Genomic DNA, 21,818 nt, shown 5'->3' with positions numbered 1-21,818 from the left:
TCACTGTCTATTCGTCTATCAGATGATGCTGAGTTCAGTAGCCGCTTAGCTTCGTGTAAAGATGGACACTAACCCCTCTGACTCCATCGAAGTCAGCCTAAAACTATCTAATCGACATGTTTTACCGTGTGTGTTCATTCAATAACAAAACCATAGGGTAAAAACAAATACAATTAAGCAATATCACATGAGAGGGAGTGATGTTGTACTGAATATCATCATGGCTGTGATTCGATTGTAGCAGATAATCGCAGCCGTGCTGATATTCAGTACAACATCACAACCTCGAGTATCATATTGCTTTTATACAACAGTTACACAAGCAGCAAATAGTAGTCAGAAGTAACAATCAACAACAGTTTATTTTTTGATCCACCAACTCAACTAGTTCCTCAATTTAACTGAAACTGGACTTTTGTTGCCAAGCAACCAAACATTCTCCTGCACTCTGTGTCTACAGGTTACCACAGATCAGCTTTTTTTGTACATTTATCTGTTTGTTTTAATTTATAATCAACCAGTGAAATAAGAGTCTGCTGTGTGATCAGTGTTGACATAAACAGTTTGCTGTAATGTTAACTAACAGTATTCTGAACACCTGGCTGAGGCGGAGTGATACACAGAGTGGAAAGTCCCAGTGATGTTGTAGTCTATGGGTGTGTCTGAAACCGCATACTATCATACTATCATACGAACCGTGATGTAAAATTGAGTATGTCATGCGTTCCCATCTCATAGTATGCAATTTTGTGTATGCGAGAAATACCCGGATGTATACTAGATCGGCCCGGATGTTTGAGTATGAGACGGGAGCTCACTGGTTGTACTCAACCGTCCCAAAATGCATTGCGGCTATTCAGCTTCTACTATGGCGGAGATGGACCGGAGATCAGACCGGACATACGTAACAGTTAAGTCACGTGATACGGAGAAGACGGCTCTGAGTATGATTACTAGTGAGGTTAGTAGGCAGTATGCAGTACATACTGTTTGAGTATGTAGTAGGCAAAAAGTGACTCAACTTAACAGTAGATTTAGACAGGTTTACATCCTGGTACAAAAACTGTTTTGGACAATTTTTGGGGGCATACATTTTTATAAAATTCACCAGTTAATAATATATTATGGATATGCTTAATTGTAAGGGTGTGGCCACTTTGAGTTACAGGTGGATGTAGTTAGCTATGGACTGGGTGATTCAAGTCACTAAACTTGACCTCTTGAGTATCCAGTTTCTCGAAATATGTGAAAAATACCAAGATGGAAACAGGAGGAAAGGCACCAAATTGGATGTTTTCACCAAAAGGTGAGGTCAAGGTGGCTTGTACTGCTTCTTCTTACCATCTATACTGCAGATGTATATTTACCATAAAGATAGAGAGTTGTGTCAAACTTCAGAAGGACTTTCAGTGGGATAAATTTGACATAGTCTTAAGGTCAGGTATGTGTCACTATGCCATCATTGTCAGAAGAAGAGGAAACTGCTTGCACTCAGTATTTCTCAAGGCCATTGGACAGAAAAGGTTATGGACATGTGTGATACACCATCCAGGCTATTTCACATAATCTATTACAGTGCACGTAACTCACAGCGCGCTCTTCCAGCATGCAGCCTGACATGCATATAAATGAAGCCTGGCAAATTGTCTTATCAAGCACCAGGTAACCACTTGATGCTGAAGTGCACCTTTTCAGGAAACCTCCTCTTTGTCATAACCTCTCCGACACCCCTCCTGCTATAATCCTTCTCCCATCTCTTCAAGGTGGGATTTGTCTGGATCAATTTCATAATGCATTATTCATTTTAAGAATTTAATCAAATATCTCCTCCACCAATCAGCCCAACCCCACACCTCTCCCTAACCCTCCCTCTCCCCTCTCTTCCCATCGTACCGCTGATTGTTAGTGTCACCTGCAATAGCAGATTATCAGCCAAATGAATTACTGGGTCACAGGTGAATTAGACGCTTGGCTGACTGTAATCTTTTTTTCTTCTCCGGCAAAAGTAGCTTAGTGTAAGTTAGTTTTTTTCTTTCTTTTTTTTTTTTTTGAGAGGGAGGGAGAGCGGAAAAGTGCTTGAGAAAATCCCCTTTCTGCCTGGCTTCCCGCGGGTTTCTGCAGTGTAATGGTTTCCTTTGAGAGGCAGTGGTGGAAAGTGCTGATGCTTGTTGGCTGTGTGTGTGTGTGTCTGTGTGTGTGTGTAAGAGTAAGGCAGCTATTTTCCATGGCTAACTGAGCCACTGATGAGCTTGCCGGCCAGACCAGGCTCTTGTACAGTGTGTCCGTTTTTGTGTTTTTGCGCGTGTACGCCTGTGGAAGGCAGCATCATGTGTGTATGTCGGTGTACTGTATAGTCATGCTGCGCTTGTGCAATTAAAACCCCACAGTTGGTCAATTGAGATAGATTAAATACAGATTTTGTTGACAGTAATTCATAACTTTCCCCTTCTGTGTGTGCAAACATTAATGTATATCCCTGCCTGAACAGCAGTGCGCCTTCTAAGTTTGTTGATGAAGATTATGACACATCGCTTCTCTCCTCCTCCTCTCACCCAGGAGGACTGAAAAGCAAATGAGTGTGGGGCAGGAGGGTTCTCGTCGCTGCTTTGTTGTTGCGCTCTGTGAGCGCAGATGGAATTATATGATAATCAGGAAAACAGCCAACATCGTTTCCCCTCCGCACACCCAAAGAGGGTGGGGCGCCTTTTAAACATCTCAAAGAGGCATTTTTTCACACTCCCCAGGAAATACAATTATATTTGTTTTGTTCTTATCTCTTCTTTTTTTATTTTGAAGAATCTTCTGAGCTATTCATGAGTGTACACAACACCAAAAAAACAGCCTCTGAATCTATTCATCCGCTATCTCACAGCCACCAAGGACAAATTCTACTTTCAGGCTAGCAGTATATTTAGCTCAAAAGGCTCTTTTGTTGGTGCTGTTCCACATCAACTGGCAAATATGTCATTTAGGTTGCTAATATGTCTGTGTTGTGCTGAGAAACAAAAATAGCTGGCGGCTGTTGCACTTCTCCCACTCCTTCCTGCATCTAGTTGTTTACAAAGTCAAGGTGGCTTGAGCAGTCTGAAACTGCAGCTCATGCGCGGACTTTGCTTTGAGTTACACTACGGGGGGACAGGGGCCGGAGAGCTTGTGCTGAAACTCCCACACAGAAAGAGTGAGTGTGCAGCCAGAGCTTTTAAGATACAGTTTCCGGCTTAACCTCTTGCCTCCGTGAGCGACGCGCACACGCATAATCACACCTGACACTGGGTCTTGTGGCTTTTCAGTGTGTGGTTGCCCTATTTATCACGGTGCAAATGATTTCAAAGATAGCTAAAAGAATCACACACAGTCAACATCAGCACAGTTATTACATAAGACTCATTATTTTCTAATAAATGTCAGTGCAACGCGAAGTAGAGATTAGTATTTGAGAGCTACCAGTCTATTAGAGAAGTATTGCATGAAAAACCGTCCAATATAAACATTTATTATAAAATGTTGCAAAGGAAAAACAAAGGGGGGAATTCACTAAGAATGAATTGCGGCTGCTGATAGCACCTTAAAGTGAGCATCCTTTGCACCCGCAGTCTCAAGGTCCGATTCACAAAGCAAATTGCACTAATGATACTCAAGCGCAAACACGCTTATAACGTTTTGCAGATCAGTGCAGTTTGCTCAAGTGAGAGAAGCTGTCTTGCACCTCCACTCTCTGCTGCGTGGAGCTGCACTCTCAGAGCTCCACACTGACGGATCTCAACTCCATGCACAGATCGATGATGAGCAGGAGGGAGAGGAGGGGGCAGCTCTTTGAACAGTTTAGACAGTTTTAGACAGGTGTTTTACTAGTTTCACTGTCTTTAACGCAGCTGCGTTTCTCGAGCGAGCCCGCAACAGCAGCTTAAGATTATATTAAAAATTTAAAAAAAATATTTACCGACATTTAAGTTTTTTTGGTCACACAAAAGGTGGAATTGTTGTGAGAATCAGTGGGAACTCTCTGCATACGATATATTTTCACTCTAACTTGGTGATGCTGTTAGTGCTGACATATGTGAATAAGGTGCTTTTTGCCCCAAGGATCATTTGCATAGAGAGGGGCCAAATTTGCCCCGAATGCATGATGACTCATAGAAATCCGCGCATGCACCAGAGAGTGTTTGCTCTGCAGCGCTGGTTGAATTGAACCCTTTGCGTGTGCTTTGAGAATTAGTTGTTTCCTTTTACAGGTTTAGCGGCGCAAAAGCCGCACAATCCCTGAATCCCCCTCCAACGTATGACCTATCAGTGAGAGCCCTGATATATTGACCATATATTGACACTATTTAGCCAATCAGATGAAGCTCCAGCTAGCTGCCAACTAGCCACCAGCTAATTACAAATAAGTCAAAAGACATTGTTGTTAAATTGAACTGCACTTCTATTTCGTCCTTTTTTAATTCATTATAAACTGTTCGTTTAAGTTTTGTTTATCACACTGCCCCTCCTGGTGCATAAACAGCGTTAGCATTTGAGCAGTGAATTTCCCTCAGAGCTGGCTCTTAAGTGCGGTGGAGTACAGTCTGCGACTGCTTCTCATGCTACAAAATTATTTCCATATTCTTGCCTTAAAAGCTTTTGTCTGTGAGTACTGTTTTTGACAAGGCAGTTTTTGCTTTTGTTTGCTTTACTACACATGTAAAATGTGTTAATTGATAGCTAGCAGAGCCGTGAGCATGCTAGCAGCATGACTCAGCATTTTCACTTTTTATGAATTGCAGTCTTTCTTTGTCTTTTATTATCTCTATTTGTTATTTTTAAATCCAGTAAGCTGTTTGTGCTTTGTTACAGTTTCACAGTTATAATTTCTCCAATAAATGTTTAGAAAAGTTTTGCCTTGTGCTTATTGGAGGACTTAAAACTGTTAGCTAACCGCCTCGCTTTGAATACAAGGTACTCATTGCAAGGACAGTATCAGTTGCACTATTTGGACTTATTTTAGATTCAGGAAAGACAAAAAACAGACAGACAATGGAACTGTAAGTTATAGTTTATATTCACTTTTCATGTCTTTATGTTTCTTACATCATGTCGTTATGCTAGTTTGCAGCCCCCCACCCCCAACCTACGCTCATTGGTTCCAGTTTGTAATGTAGCGGTAAAATCCACACAACAGGCATTTGAATGTCCTACACCAAGGGCTAAATGCTCCCAGGTACAGTGTATCCTCAGGGCAGAGCTCATTGTGCTCTGACATGTATGTTCCACATGGTTGCAGCACACCGTGGATCCGACTGTACAGTAAAAGTCATTGAGGAGGAGACTCTCCGAGAGATATAACGGGGCATCAATCCCTGTCTGCCTGCCTGTCTAGGCTGTTAACCACCTCTGGGCTGCACCATTGATCTCCGTAATTGTCTCCCACTCTTCAAAGGGAGCTGAGAGTTGGTTTGATCCGAGCTGTTTACTTTCACAGCCCCTATAGCCCCGCTCTTTGAAGAAGAGAGCTATCAACCACTTCAGGCATGAGCTAGCATATTATAGTACTATTACTGTGCATGTTTTTGTGTGTTTGTACGTGTGAGAGAGAGAGAAAGCGAGCAAGGTTCGGAAAGAGACCCAGCATAGCCTGTAGCCTTACAGGCCTGGGGGTGAGCTAGCAGCTTCTTGCTCTTGCATAAGGGCAGAAAGCATTCTGTTATCTATTCCCTGGTATGCAAAATGAAATTACAACACAGAAGCATATTTTGTAACACTGCTGCGCACAAAGTTACAATTTGTCTGAGAAGTGTTTTCCTGATGCCAGACACCAAAAACTTTACACAATGCCAGAAGCAAGATAACAGAGATGATTTAGCAAACAGGATGTGAAGCTTAGCAACATGTGTTGTGGGTGATAAGGTGATAAAATGCATCCTCCACTCACGCTGTGTGCAACGTCTTGCCAATGCTGCAATTGAGGGCCTGAACTTTAGCCGCAGAGTCACAAAAGAGGAAGTAGCTAACCACAGCTCCTCCATCAGCTCTCACTTTATAATGAGGCTGCCCCTGACTGAAGATTTTCCTAGTCAAAAAGTAGTGGATAGGTTAAGCCAATAGTTGGCTAGTTGTTGCAAGTTCAAGATGTTATTTAATTATCTAAGTATATATTTTGGGGGGCTTCAGTCCTACGGCTGAAAAAGGATGTTATAAGTAACATTGTTAACACTCTACATAACAGAATAACACAAACTGTCAGGCAAGCCTTTTAATATGAGTTTTACATCGCTGCATGAAGTGAGCCGCCTGCTAACACTAACAGCAAAAATGGATCAGGAACTGTAAATGTGTCAAAACAACCAGCAAGGGTACTGAACATTTTTAAAACGCAGTATAATATCCCTCCACTTATTCTGTCCTCTTAAGCTGATTCAGTTAGCTTTAGCCTGGCTCGTATATGCTAACAAGCTAACGAAGTAGGGCCGATTATTTTATCACATCTAACATTTTGTGCTACATTCCGATTCATGTACAAATTTAGCATCAAAATAAAAGGTCAAATTATATTCTCTACCTTAATTTGTCGTACCTTTGCATTGGTGCATCATGGGTAATTTCAGTCTTTCTTAAAGCGTCCCTGTTATGGCTGTCTGACTTGATGCTGGACAAGGACGGGGAGTAGCGATATTATTCCTCTTGACCTTCATACACTCATCATACTGCACTTTGTGCTGTTTTTCTTGCTTCTCAAACAACCGATGGACCAGCCCTTCGTCTTCTGTTCCAGACATTTGACTTTTGTTTCTTGCGACCGGCCTCTGTTGTTTACTCTTCAAATCAAAACCGCCACTGCAAGGTAGGCTTTCATGATATGACATGCCAGCTTCCCTTAAAGTGAAGCCAAAACCTCTTGCTCGCCCCCTGGGGGAGTGGCTGTTCGTTTAGGGAGCGCTTGATTTGATACGCAGCAGTTTTTTACAGACGGAGCATGCATTTTAAACACCGTCAGTCATGTTTATTTAATCATGGGAAGCCAAAACCGTTATCAGGATTTATATTTGATTAATAGTGCAGCCCTATAACAAAGTAACTAATAAGTAAAGGTCATGAGACATCGTGTTAAAGTTGCATGAAACAGGTGCTTTATACACTCAGTGCAAATTATTTTTAGATGTGTCTTTTTCTGTGAACGTGAAATGAAAACTTTGCCGACTAAGACTCTTTTCATCAACTAGCGTTTGGTCAACTATGAGGGGGCAGCCCCGCTTCATAACAGCTCACAATAAGTAGCTGATAAAAAAACACTTGCTATAGATTGGAGTCATCTGCTTAGACAAAAAGAGTTGATTAAAAAAGCAACTCTGTCCAAACAGCGGCGAGTTTGCTGTGCTGTAATTTCAGTCTAGCACTCAAGTCAATAGAGGGGATTTGAACGGCGCTGTACAGTCTTTGGACCTGCAACCGAGCCATGTTTACAGACTGTGAGTGAGGGAGCCTTGATTTTTATCACCTACTCTGCAGTGAGGTTAGCCATTAAAGTTTATGGACCAAATAAGAGAGTGTAGGGGGAAGGCAAAGTGTGCTTCCAGTGAACCAAGGGCAGCCTGCATGTGCCAAAACTTGGCTTTCTTCTCCTCGTACTTGCAGCTTTGTCTGTGAGATAGATCGACATGGGCGCAGGTATCTGATTTCCTATTTACTCGAGCACATCCTTATCATTCTTGGAGCCCTCTGTAGTACTTGGAGAGTTCTCTCGGAAAAAAAATAGGCTGTCTGATACTTGGCCAGGCCCCAGAAGGATGCAGCCAAAATGTGGCTGAATAAACAAGAGCAGGGGAAGAGGGAGGGAGATGCTAAAAGCTAACAGAGTGGTAGGAAGGGCTAGGCAGGTTTGGGGGGCAAGCATTGACAAGCTGAAGAATGTACGTGAGAGCAGGTATTAACACTCACCCTGTAGCGCTGTTTTTCTCGCCTCTCGTCTCTCTTCCTTTTTTGACAGAGCATCGCAGATACTCTGGAGCCTTAAACTGTTTCTCTTTTTTCATGAGAAAGAGGGATATTAACTTGTCCGCCACTCTGCAGCGTTTATCATACACGGCTCTATAGATCTCTCTGTACTTACAGTGCTGCAGGAGAAGGAATCATAAGAGGAGTTTCCCCCGTCTACTGGCACTCAGCCTTCAGTGAGTATTTACCTCTTAGGCTGGAAAAGTCCAGCTTCCTTTGAGTGCTCATAAAGTCTTTGAGTCAGGTGCAAAAATGTGAAGTTTTAACACAGAAAGTGTCGCTTTAAACTTTGTTGAGAAGCAGGAAATATCACATTAGAGAAGATGTATTTTCAGCGCACCAAACAGTTGCGACGAGCAGTGACAGCCTCCGCTAGCAGCACTGACAGAGAGCATGGAGAGTTTCTTTCATCTGCTTCGGTTCACAGCGTTCGGATTATGTGTGATTTTGTTGCATTGTCTATGATAGCACACATGTTATGTGACATTATCTGATTGAAAAGAGAATTTCACAGCCCCAGAGAATAAAACACCCTGCTCTGGCGTACTGCAGATAGACAGTGGTATAAATAGCACACTGGAGAGGCTGGTAAATTCATTCAGAGGGAAATCTAAAGGCCCCAAAATATACACTTAAAATTCAGTTAGTGCAGCCGTATCAAAGATGGCACATTGGGCTGGGGTAATGATTGAGTTTGTTTGTCATTGTCAGCCATATTTTAGCACAGCGAGCCGCTTTCCTTAAAAAAACGCTGCTTAATTAAACAAATGCATCAAGTATCGACAAAACAGCAGCACTGTGGCTTTAATTTGAACATCTCAGATATTAAAACATTGATTCAGTCCCTAATCAAGGCGCAGTAATGCATGCCTTGTTGTTGCCCCTTTATATTACGCTTCATAAGTTAGTTTAAATATAGATTTTTTTCTAACACCCTCCATGTATTCTCATGGCAATTTACACTTGTCTGACTCCAAAGAGAGATAAGAATTATCACAGCATTATGTGAGCACAGAAGCTAAGTCATGGAAAGCTGTGCCAATTAAGAGCTCACTTCCATGCTTTTACACCCAATAATCTTACTCGAGTTGAAAAAGATTAAGGTTAAGCTTTCATTTTATCAAAAGCAGACCCAGAAGGCATTCATCTCCGCCGTTTCAGTTTCATGTTTGTGCAACGAGTCATGCTTTTTGTTTTACAGTAGGCGCGTCGGGTGCCTTTGATTCATTTCGAAAAGTTATTCATGAAGCCGACAAAAATAGTACAAATGATTATTAATGTGGCTTGTAATTGTAAAAGAAAAACACTGGAGGAACACATCAAAGTATTTTGTATCTCAGTACAAATCAGTTTAATTACAGTCAGATAAGTCTGCCTCACATTGCTCGGAGCGCGCACACATACTGCCTTAGGACAAGCATGAGCAACAGAAGAAGAAGTGCACCGCATCTGGAGGCTGCTTTGCTTGTATCTAACAGACCACTGTATTGAATCACACAAGCTGAACATGCAGTATTGGCTCTCTGATTATACATTAAGATCAGCCTGTTTTCCAATACCTTTCCAATTTGTATTTATTCTTTATTTTACAGCAGGGAGGACCCACTGAGACAGAGATCTCTTTTCAGGATTGCATAACAACAAAGTATACACATACACAGTTAAAAACGATGATGCATTTACATACCTGTAAACCCATGCCCCTGCACATACATGCACACTTTACAATAATTGCAAGTATTTTTCTTTAGCAGTTCAGTTCAGCTCTTTGAAAACGCCATGATACCAGGGAGGACAGTTTACACTATGCGGCGCCCACTTAGTGACGCGTTTTCCATCACCCAGCAGTGGTTGGTCTGCCAGAGATGGTAGGCGGAGCTAAGCGGCTGCTTTTCCGGTCTCTGCAAGTGTTGCGAGTAAACAGTAATCTACTATGGCTGAACAAACAAAGAAAAGATGGATGACTACAGATACAACTTCAACAATAAGTGAAAATCCAAAGAAAAAGAAACAAATTCGACGCTCAGATGAAGGCAAACAGTCTAAAAAGGAAAGCGACCGTCAGCGAGGAAAATCAAGAGTTACAACCGGAGCCAACCGTGGACGTCACACATGCAACACTGTCTGGATATCTTGGAAGTGTGCTCCCGCAATTACAGTTTATCACCATAGGTGCCGCCAAATAGAACGAAGCTGAGATCTTTAAGATCACCACTTTAATGAAACATAAATCACATCGGTTGAAGAAGGGGAGCTTGAAGGGCTGAAGGACACTCTACAGACAGATTTAAAGTAGCTTGCTAGTCTGACAACATTAAAGCTACAAACAACCACATCATACAACACAATTATGTAATAGCACCACATCTCAAAAGTAATTTCCAGAAAAATGTTTCTCTTGTCTTTGCAGAAGTGAACCACAATGTCAGTGCTGTTTGGCGTTCCCTTTCATGTAAGCTCTTGGTAATGCAAGAAAGAGACAGATACAGAAGGGCAACAGAGGTTGAGCTCAGGTCAGCCTCGTCTCTGTCTGTCTGCCTGCAGACTTTCCCCTTTTCATTTTAACAGATCAAACGTGGGGGGAATGAGGTCAAGGTAAGGAGCCATGACTAGAATAAGCTAGGGAAGAATGTCAGGACGATGTGGAGGGCAGGCAGCTGAGAATGAGAACATCAGCTCACCCAGGGAAAACACAACCAGGCGGTTTTGTCTGAGCTTGTCCGAGAGTGGAGGTGACTTGTTGTCTAAGGTCTGATGTTGCTGTCTCTTTAAAAACCTCAGCTGCCAGTTGATTTTTCTTTTACATGGACCAGCACATCAAGCGCCTACAGAAGCTCCGTGAATATTGGTGTGTGTGCATATGCAGTAGTAGTGAGTGTTCAACCAGCTGTGAGTGCTGGTTAAAGGCTGCAAAAAAGAGGGAATTAAGAAGTGCTCCCGCTTTTCCTTAACAGCCAGGAGCCTCCAACATGTTCGCACCCCGTGTTGAATGTAAAACCAATCTGCCAGTCTGAGTGTGCTTTCCAGGAAATCACAGTTTGAGTGCCCTTAAATGTGTCAAACATTTTGAACTTCAAAGTTAAGTAGGGCATTAAACAGGCCCATTTTCACTGAGCCTGATTCATATTTTGAACGAGCTTTGATCTAGGATTTTACGTGACACTTGTTATCCAAAGTAGATTTCTATTCCTGTTAGATTTTAACAAATTCATATTGTGCACAGATTCTTTTTCAAAGTGGGAGTTTAAACAAGAAAAACCCAGAAAAGAAATCAGTAATCGATGATGAAAAACTGAGTATAACCAGCAAAATAAATGTACTAACCACATTTGGCAGCAGTAGAAATGCAAATAAACACTGTTTCACAGTCAGAGTAAGCAGTTTGTAGCAGACTGAGAAGCATCTTGGGTAATTTTTGGCAGGTACAAGTCCACACACTATCCGTCTCCAGCTTCCTCTTGGCCCTCAGGTCATCCATCCTCATGGTAATGAAGGCAGCAAGAACACTGAAAATCCAGTGTTTCCACCCACGCTCTTAAATCCCACACCCCACCTCTCGTATTAAGAAAGGCGGACGAGTCATCACCGTGACCTCCAGAGCTCTGCTCAGCGTATTTGCACATAACACTTTGTTTTTTTTGTTTTTTACGTGTGCTTACAAATGTCAGCTGTCTGGGAGGGTGTTACGTGTGCTTGTGTGCTTTAAGTGTTTGTCGGGGTGTCTCATTGTGTTTGTTTGTGTACCTGCTCGGGGTGATAAGGGCCGGTGTGGAGTGTGTCCTTTTTGTTCGGGCGGAATTACTCACCCCCCCTGTGTCAGCATGGGTAAATTAAACCCTGCTTAATCCCAGGTTTGAGCCCAGATAGTTAAAACCTCAGCTTGGTGTCACTGCTGCTGCTGCTGTGTGGGTTTGTTCCTCATTGTCTTCATGTCTCACGGTGGATTTCTCTCTCTCTCTCTCTCTCTCTGTGGTGTCTGCATATGTTGGTAAATATGTAAGAGTTCAAACGTATCAACAGCTTTCCAATAAGCCTCTTGTGTGATCCTCAAGCGAGTCAATATGTGTTTACCCGCGTTGTATGCAAACACTCCTACACGTATACCTCGCACGGGTCAGAATTCATGTTAATTCAAGTAGCCATAACAAGTGTTTCTTTTCCTGTCGGCCATCTGAGTCACAGGCTGCAGCAGCACTGTGACACACAACTCTGTCTCTCTCTCTCTTATTATTCTCTGTGTCTCTCTCCCTTCTCTGCGCCGCCTTAGTTCTCTACCCATTAATTGTTCGTCTTCCTTCCTCTTTCTCGTTCCACCCTCCTCCTCCACCCCTGCCGCTCGTATTTGTCGACTCCCTCCCCTCTTGTGGCTCCCTCCTCCTCCTCCTCCTCTCTCTCTTTCTCTCTCGCTGGTCTCGCTTACTGTCAAGCCAGCCACAGCAGCAACAGCGGTAGCGCCAGTAGCTCACTCGTGCCAGTTCTCAGTCACAGCGGAGGCTGCAGTGTGTGCGTGTGTGTATATCTGTGTGTGTGTGTGTGTTTGCGTGTTTACCATGTATGTATGAGCCGGGATGCCTGCTGCTCACTAAAGAGCGAATATACATGGAGTTGCTCTGACTGGGGAGTGGAGGAAGACGTGTAGGAGGACGTCCTGGAGCTCATTAAGAGGAAGAAAGAAGACATCTCTTTCCTCTCTCTCTCTCTCTCTCTTCTTTATTTCTCTCTCTCGTCCTTTCCGTCCTCTCATTTTTGAAGCTCTCCTCGTTTCGATAGCTCTCTGTCGCTGCTAGGATTGTGTGCAACATAACTGTAAGTTGACTTCCTTATGTGTGTGTGTGTGTGTTGTTGGCGTGAGCTCACTCTGTGTGTCAGTTTAAAGTTACTATGTCTGTATTTTACGCCTGAGGGAACACATTCGCATGCAAGTATAAATGGCATGTCATGACATCTTCAATGACTTAATTAGGCCACTTTGTGAGGCCCTATTTGTAATGAAGGAGCACCATATCTATGTAAACATTAGGGACTTCCATGGTATGTGTCTGTTCATATTCATAAGTGTTTGCCAGATGCATATTATTCACCAAGTGCCAAAACTGTCAGCGCTGCCATTTATATAAAATGTCATTTGCCGGCGTAGCATGTGAATGAATGTCTTCTCCTCCAGGTATTCTCTGCAGTCTGTGTGTGTGCGTGTGAGAGAGAGAAATGATTGAGAGAGAGTTAGTGTGTCTCCATGTGTGTGTGTGTGTCATTCTGTCACTCAGGGCACGGAGGAAATCAATAGATGTACAGCTCGAGATGAACCGTTTACCTCTTCCAAGTGATGGGCAGACATCGTGGCCTTCAAAGGTCCACAGACAAGTGCCTGCAGATGTGCACTCTGTCAGCCGCGCGTGCTCCCGCACAAGTGTCTTTCAATTTTTTACTCTGATTGATTTTTTGCGCTCGTTTTTTGAGAGCCCTTTGCTGTTGTTGTTTTTAAGGAACGTGTTATTAATCTCTGAGCGCGTGTAAAATGTCACGCCGCCGAGCACTTCTTTTGGAAAACTTGCGCAGGAGATCATTGATCAAAAGTTTCTCTCATAGGATCGCAACCGGTGCGGCCAACAGAACCAGTCGAGAGGCGAGAAGACAGATAGAAAGGAAAAAAAAAAAAAAGCGAGCCGGAGCGTGCGAGAAGGGAACAGAGCGAGACCATCACAATCAATCCTCGATGATCCTGGAAGAGCATCATTTGTCTTCTTCTCTCACTCCGCTCCTCCTCTTGCCCCCATCTTTCTCTCATTTTCTGCCGTGCAGCCACTTTGATCTTGCGTAAGAAGACGGTCTCCGGAGCTTCATTACTTTTAAAGCCTTCATCGTGAGGGGGCCATAAAAAGATGCTAAGGAATGGAATTCTAAGACCATTTACCAGACGTTCTGTAGCGGCCCGCGAGGAGCGGCTGCACGGGGATGTAATGTTCCTCCACGGTGTGTAATGGCCTTCTGTGCCCTGTGCAGTGGCTTATCAGGGCAAACTGGGACTGACTAGGGTATGATTCCAGTGCTGAAGAAGATGACGTTGTGCATATTAAGTGGTGCCTACTGGGGGTCCTGGCTGTGTTTAATTTATAAAGACATGGCACTTTGCTGCACAAACTCCACTGTGAGGCTTGGGGTTGTGTGTTTTTCTTGGGAAACTCAAGCTGCTTTAAAAATCTTTATCTCTGTATTCTTCTGTTTTTTTCATCGCACTGTTGACTGACCTTTTCTGTGGGTCTCTTCCTCTTTCTCTGTACGTGTGCATGCATGCGTGTGCCTCAGTGTTTGCCTACTTGCGAGAAGGGGTTTTGGGTCGCAGTTTACTATAAGCATATGCGGTATTCGTATGGGGTAGCAGGAAAAAGCTCAGGGAGGAAATGATTGAGAGAAAAGGTCAGCAGACAGGATGCCCTTTTTTTTAAGAATCTGATACAACAGACTGCAGGGAGAAAAGGTGGAAAGAAAGAGCAGTGCAGCGGTAGGAAGAGGGAGGAACCAAGATTAGAGGTAAAAGTGGAGCCTGGAAACAAGTCAAGAAAAGGTAGAACAAAGGTGAAGAAAAACAACCTGCTCGTATAATGAACTGAGAACAGCCTCGCCGAGTGTTTTCAGCCCCAAACACTTTCTAATCTCATAAGTCTAAAAATCAATGAGTCATGGCTGTGATGGCTTTATAATAAGGAGCGCAACAGTCATGTGAGCTTTGCTGTGTTTCAGGGCGCTACATCTAATCAGTCATGCCTTCTTAACACAGCTGCCATATGACTCGTGCTCTGTGACACTGTCACATGTCTTTTGTGAGGCTTTTAGATATCTATTACTAGAGCTCTCGTTTCCCAATTCTCAAAGTCTGTATTGTAATGTATCGCTGACTCGAAGATTTTCTTGTAAATAAATGTCTGTTAAGTCACTATCTATCACAGAATGAGGTAACACAATGGTGATTGAGTCTATGGCCCACTGATGAAAGCCTTTGCATTTGCAGTATTACAGACTGGGTGCCTGTGGCGACTTTTGTGGAAAAAATCCCAAGCGGCGCCCAGTTAGTGACGCGTTTTCCATCACCCAGCAGTGGTTGGTCTGCCAGAGAGGGTAGGCGGAGCTTAGCGGCTCCTTTCCCTTCTCTGCAAGTGTTGCGAGTAAACAGTAATCTACTATGGCTGAACAAACAAAGAAAAGATCGATGACTACAGATACAACTTCAAAAATAAGTGAAAATCCAAAGAAAAAGAAACAAATTCGACGCTCAGATGAAGGCAAACAGTCTAAAAAGGAAAGCGACCGTCAGCGAGGAAATGTGCTCCCGCAATTACCGGTTATCGCCATAGGTGCCGCAAAAGAGAACAAAACTGAAATCTTCAAGGTTGAATCTTTAATGTGGATGTAGAACTTGAATGACAAGTTGAGTGACAGAAATGACCTGGCATGTGCAAGTCGATCTCTGGTTTTAGTCTCTAAAATACCAAGATTAGTTGGTTTTTTTTGTAATAGTAAGCTTGGCTATCGTTGGGTTTGGACTGAGCTGGTCTAAAAGGATAGAATTTAGGGACAGCATGTTGAGTTTGGGTTTGATTGATCACAGGGTTGGGAGGGTTACTTTAAAAAAAAATTCCGATACAGTCACTAATTACCTGTTAAAAAGTGTAATCTGTAACCTCATCCAAGTATCACATTTAAGTAATGTAACTGACAGGTTAGCTAACATTTTTAACTGGAATTCTGTGCAGCTAACATTAGCGGTCGGTCTCACCTGTAAATACGGTTTAGAAATGAGACGCCAGATGTTATAGAGCATCTCCGGTATTCTATCGTCTTTGTTTTAAAATTGTAATCCTGCTAGTATTTATTTTTAATAAACGTACCTTTAATCTAATTCCCTTTTTTTCTGCAACAGTAACAGAATAAAGTTGCCTTTGTTTTGAATCCTAATTACGTAACACTGTTACTTGTACTCCGTTACTCCTCAAGCCTGATTGATTATATAATGAATGTAAGAGAATACTTGCGGACCTTGTCATGACTGATACCCGATCTGATTGGTGGGGTAAGTTTCAGGGCCCCTCTGGTCAGAGCATATCATTTTCACAGGCTGACGTTGTGGATACCTTGCAATGGATCGTAAAAACGTATCAAGCTTTTAGTGTCGCACTCATTTGAATTCATTAAAAAAAACCAGACAATCCTGTTTTCATCTTCAGAGGCAATTTACAGCCTCTGACAGCCATCTAAAGGGACACACTGGGGCAAGACCCAAATTGTCTTGTCTCTTATTGTCACTCGAGTGTTCGAAGGACCGTCTCCAGCGCTGTTGTAGAAGCCGAGAGATAACAAAGAAACACTTACGTTTGGCAGATAAAAGGGCCTGAAATGATACTGTAGCGTCTCAATTTCACAGAAAGGAATGTGAGCGGGCTGTTAATGCTTTAATTAAGATATTTTTGGTGTGATAAAACAGGTGGAATCACCTCTGTATCTGTATTACAGACCTACTTTGTGTTTTAGTTTTGTTCCGATTAGCCTGCGTGACCTTGGCACGGTCGCTTGCCTCCTGCAGCACAAGCTAGCATGTTGCTGGTGTTACTTACAGGTTCAGGCCTTTTTTATTTATATGTGGATGATTGCGCATCTTGCCTGTTATTGAGTGTGTGTTCTCTATGAATGTGGATCATGCCTCTACGTTATTGATGGCCTCGTCCCCTACCTCACTCTCCATGACCCAGTTCTCGTGTGCTGACACCCCCTGTTCGCATCACGCCCGCAGCTAACACATGTTGTCAGATAAAGTGGAGACAGAAGGTGAACGAGAAAAGAAGAGTAGATCGTACGTCCCTGTGCCTCGTGTCAACAAGATCGTGCATTTATGCTTTCGTAGATCACACGGCTCAAAGTCACTTACCTGTTTATAACCCCCCTGTGGTTCAATCAAAGGAAGGAAAGAGCTTCGCAGTAGTCTCTTTATGCCCTCTTCGCTCGATATTAACCAGCTGTGTTTTATTCTTCTCTGTCTGGTCTTACAGAGCAGCTTCCTGGGCAGTGCCACGTTTTCAGTCGGCGATCTGCTGAGGGCCAAAGATGAACGACTGACCTTGAGTCTCAGGTAAGAACATGTTTCTGTCACACTCAGTTCATTGCTCTCTGTGCTCCTCCAGGCTAAATAAAATCGGGACTTGAGAGTACAAGGATTTTGCCTCTTAACACAAGAACTGACAGAACAACTTAAACATCAAACTGAGATGAGTTGGGGAAAAAGAAACCTCCTCCCAGATGCTGCAACAGCAGCTTCAGGAACATTGCAGTGGCTGCCAGCGTTGTTTGTTCTAGAGATGTTGAGTTAGCTTGTGGGAATATAGCACTGTGATCTACTTTTTGTTGTTTTTATGGTAAATGGGGGTGGGAATAACTGTCTCCTCTGGTTAAGTGAATGAAACGAGAGGGACTACTGTGTCTTGTTTGAAATGTGAGCCAAATTAAATGTATTTCAAGGACACATCTGATCTTTTTGGGACGCACACAGAGCCAAAGGCTCGCCTTCATAGACAACAAATCAAGCTTTTTAATGTCTGCCTGCATGGAGGTAGCCTAATTTAAGCTCATTTAAGCTAAGTTATGATAGATGCCGACAGAGGGGGAAAAACTGAGCAGGGGAAGGTTAGGGCTTTACTTCCAGAAAGTTGATGTATGACTCTCACTCCCTTTACGACAGGACAATGAGGATATAATCAGTAATTTTGCCACAAAGAACAATGTTTGCCTTAAGGAGGACGCATCGACACGACCCGACAGATAAGCCGTGCTCCCGAACATGATTAATGGTGTGTCCATCTTATGAAGCGCCTGACATGATTGCTAAGAAGTATGGCGCAGGGCTATAAATAAATGGCTACCATGGTTTGACAGGCATGAAATGGTGTTTTTCTGGTGTGTTTTTTACACACAGGAGTAGAATGTGTTTGGGTTTAAGGACGGACTGTTGAGACAGCAGCGAGTGAAATTCATGCATTGGTGGAGTTGGAGTGTTTGTTAATGTTTTAATGCATTGCTCTGACCTGTTGTATGTAAATTGACTGCTCTCTTGGGTGCATTTTACTGTACATTGAGCTAAGAGCGTAGGTTTCAGGCAGCAAAGTGCCATGCAGATTAAGTGATCATCACCTACACACCTACTCAGAACAAAGATCATTGACATACTTGACTCATACTTCAGTATTAAAAAAGGTTTATGTTTTTTTCACTCATCCTAGTGCTGCTTAAAGAGGAGGTATTATGCCATTTCTCATTTTAAGACATATATATAATGTTACAATGTTGGATGTCCAGACTAAAAGTGGGTGAAGTTTCAAATCTATATGTAAAAGTACGTCGGAGTAATCCCCTGCTATATAAAGTCTGCTTCAGACTTCTTTGTGATGTCACAAAGTGGAGGAACTCTATATTTGGGCATCTGCCCGAGACACAGCAGAGCTTCCTGCCCCTGCCACAGTTCAAGTACACGCCCACCCAGCAGCTCAGTCTGCCTCGGAAATTTTTTTCACTCCACCGCTCTGCTCATCAGCTCTGCTCGTCACATTGGTTAAGAATGTCTTAGAGAAAGTGTTTCTTTGGCTGTGACGGAAAGACGTGTCAGTGTTCAAGTTTATTCTTTGTTGACAGCTCTGCAGCACGGTCTCAGGGCAGGAGGTGTTCCTCAAGCACTGAGATCTAACCCTCGGGAGGCTTCGTAGAGCTGGCCAATCAGAAGAAAGCAGGCTTGTAGGGGCGGGTTTTTTTTAAAGGGACAGAGCTGACTGAGTCGTTTCAGGCAGAGGCTGTATGAGGGCCTGCACAGAGCACCAGTGTGAGAAAAATGTGAGTTTTTGTAGCTGTAAATTATGCTCAGGTATCGCAGCTTGAAAGCTGAAATTAGCATAATACTCCACCTTTAATGTTTTTGTTAGCTTTGGGTTGCTTCCAAATTGGATCAAACCACCAAACACCCCACCCACACCTACATGAAACTGAGTCTACTTCATAGATATGGCCATACTGGGATGATTACTTGTGGTCCTGAATGCTTAAAAACTAATTTCACAGAATTATATGGTGCATAAGAAGCCTGACTTGAATCCTCAAAGTGTAACTTTACACCTCCTTAAGATGTTGTTCTTGCTGACCTCCAGTGTTTTAACTTTTCAACTTGCTGGCCTGCTGCGGCCGTTGCTTTTTGAGCTGATTCATTAAGTATTTCTCAATAGAGTGCGACACAGCAACACTGCATTTTTGCAAATATTTCAACATCTAGTATGTCGCCATATACAGTTATAACACTGAACAAGCCTTATGTCTTTGCTCCATCAACTGTTACCTGGCATTTCTTATACTTGCAGCAACAAACAGGGAGCACAGCGCCAGTTTAGTTTCAGGCAAAGCAATCCAAATCATCTGTCTTGCAGACACTACAGGGACAAAGGTGAAGGTCGAACATGTTACCATGGTGACAAGAACATGGTTCCATCTGCTGGAAAACACTAGGCCATCATTTATATGTCGAGTATGCTAGTAAGATAAATTTGATAGTGTCTGTGGGTAAACATGGTACCAACATAGTCCCAAACGTCTTCTTGTGTCTATGGCAGTGACATTAAGTATGCACAATGTCTCAGTGTGTGTGAAGCCAGGATGTTTTCCCTCCACCTGTAAACTGTTAAAATGAAATTGTCTCTGCCTCTCATGTTTGTATTGTCAAGCTGAATTTCCTTCTTCCTTCAAGCTCAAAATATTCCCCCCTGGCAACCCGCTCTCTCACTCTTTTCTTCTTCTTCTACTGTCTTTTGTTGTGCTTTTCATTTCCTGTAGGTGATCCCAGGTCACCGGGTATAATTGTATCTCGCACGATTCACTATACGAGCTGCAGTGAGAATAGAGATTACAGCCCCCCCGCTGTGTGTTTGCATATTTGTGTGTGTGTGTGCATGCACACTTTCATGCAGGCGTTGAAAAGCACAGACTTGTCATTTTACTCCCTTGTAGTCACACTGCGGTGTTTTGTTTCTGCTTCATTTTGTTGTTTGGTGGTGTGTTTTTGTCTTCCTGAGGATAACATGAAGTCCCTACATGATGCTTACAATGTTGCCTCAAGGTTCTTTAATAACAAGGGACAAGATCTGTGTTCTGAATTATCAGCAGTCGCGTCAGTATTCAGAGGTTGCTGCTTTTATGCTATCTTCTTTACTACTATAGTTCTCTCCACCTACACATGCTAAAGGCTACATGATTAGCCACATTCTTTGTGGCAGGGATTCTAACACAGGGACTCAGGTCCGGACTCTCTTTGAAGACGTTTCAAGATAAATTAGAAGGGTAGCAAAATTATTGACAGGGTGGAAAAAGCAGAAATACACAGTTTTGCAACCAGTTAATTTTTTTTTTTCTCTAAAATGTGCTTTGTCTTGTAAATAAATTAGGGATGCATGATATTATCGTTACGTTATCGCTATCTGCAGGTAATGGCTTGAAAATTACATATCTCATCGGCAGATATGTCATTTTTCTGCCGATATTTTCCACAGATAAAACAACGCTTTAATTATGCCTAAATAATAAGCTAAAAAAGCTTGACGTAATGTTACGACATTAACTCGGCGCATGTGTGCGCGCGCACTGCCTGCACATAGTTATGAACAATATACAAATAAAGACTAAAAAGTCACAGAAACTCGAGCCAATGAATAGAAGTTAAACACAACTTTTAACTAGCTAACAGTTAGCTCACATTCTCGCCATTCTACCGGAATTAACAACATCAAACACGCCGACAATACACTCGTGGGTAAAGCCGACGCTAACAGAGTGTAACATAAACATCAGTGCAAAACTAACTTACAGATTCATGGACACACACACAATAAAAAGAGTCCGTCAGCGATCACTGATGTCTTCGTAGTAGGTGCGGGAAACAAGTCCGGGCATGTCTCCCTCACTGCCGTGTTTCAGGGGGATGCTGCATTCAGGTGTGCTCAGAAATGTGAGTGATCGGACACGTGACCTTTTGTGCAACGCCTCTTCCGTCAAGCCTGATGAAGAAGGGTGCAAGATGTCTACGGTAGTTTTTGGCCACTACAATAAGAGTAGGCACGATATCAATTCCTCTACAGGGGGGACTTGATATTCTCTGCTATTAGGTGGGAAAATATATCGGTATCGAAATCGGCCAAAAAGGGCTGGAAAATATCGACATACAAAAATCTAATATCGTGCATCCCTAAAATAAATAGTTAATTTGATCTTTTAAGGCCTTTCAATTACTCAGATTAAACGAGGAAACCCCCACCTTCAGGTTTTTCTCTAATTGTTACATAAGATTTGGAAGGGGACTCGTTGTAAAAAGAGCATTTTTTAATTAAAATGTGTACACCAGTAAAAAGCATATTATATTACCTTGTTGCATTATGATGTTTAATGACAAATGATTATTCACACATGACAGAATCAATGGAAGCAAACCGCACCGTGCTAAATAATGACAGGTTCCATATTTATCATCTTCTCTACACAAACAGACACACAGAGTTATTCTGGCCTGAAGAGGTGTCGCTGGTGTGGTGCTGCAGCTCCGACGTGTTACACTGCACAGCCGGTGATGCGTGCGTAACACATGCAGGCACACAGAGGAAACTGTCTTGATTCGATATGCTGTTTGCTCGTTGGTTCATCCAGTGAGAAAACATTTCAAAGATGAGCAGCTTTTCGTGGGCCTGTGTGATTCATCGGGGGCTGTTTGACCTGTGGATGAGCCTATATGATTCACAGTTCAAATTAGTTCTGCTGGCCAAGCAGTGCGGCTGCTGCGGCTC

General features: G+C 42.9%; 1 protein-coding gene across 6 annotated transcripts in view; it reads left to right on the top strand.

Annotated features, from left to right (window-relative positions):
* Positions 1-21,818, top strand: part of inpp4b (inositol polyphosphate-4-phosphatase type II B) — a 138,481-nt gene that overhangs the window by 19,854 nt on the left and 96,809 nt on the right. For 4 of the 6 annotated variants that reach the window (XM_069666285.1, XM_069666289.1, XM_069666283.1 and 1 more), the window contains exon 3: positions 17,007-17,086. In XM_069666285.1, the coding sequence (XP_069522386.1) occupies positions 17,007-17,086 (80 nt within the window). Of the gene's footprint in view, positions 1-8,002; positions 8,145-12,448; positions 12,775-17,006; positions 17,087-21,818 lie in introns of those variants that run through there. The other 2 variants (XM_069666288.1, XM_069666287.1) reach the window with 2 other exon arrangements.

The sequence above is a fragment of the Semicossyphus pulcher genome, unplaced genomic scaffold (genome assembly GCF_022749685.1).
Source record: "Semicossyphus pulcher isolate SPU_LCO1_2020_fin unplaced genomic scaffold, fSemPul1.0.p SCAF_17, whole genome shotgun sequence".
Classification (NCBI taxonomy): Eukaryota; Metazoa; Chordata; class Actinopteri; order Labriformes; family Labridae; genus Semicossyphus; species Semicossyphus pulcher.
Note: the sequence above shows the minus strand (reverse complement) of the source record. Positions and strands in the feature narration are given on the sequence as shown.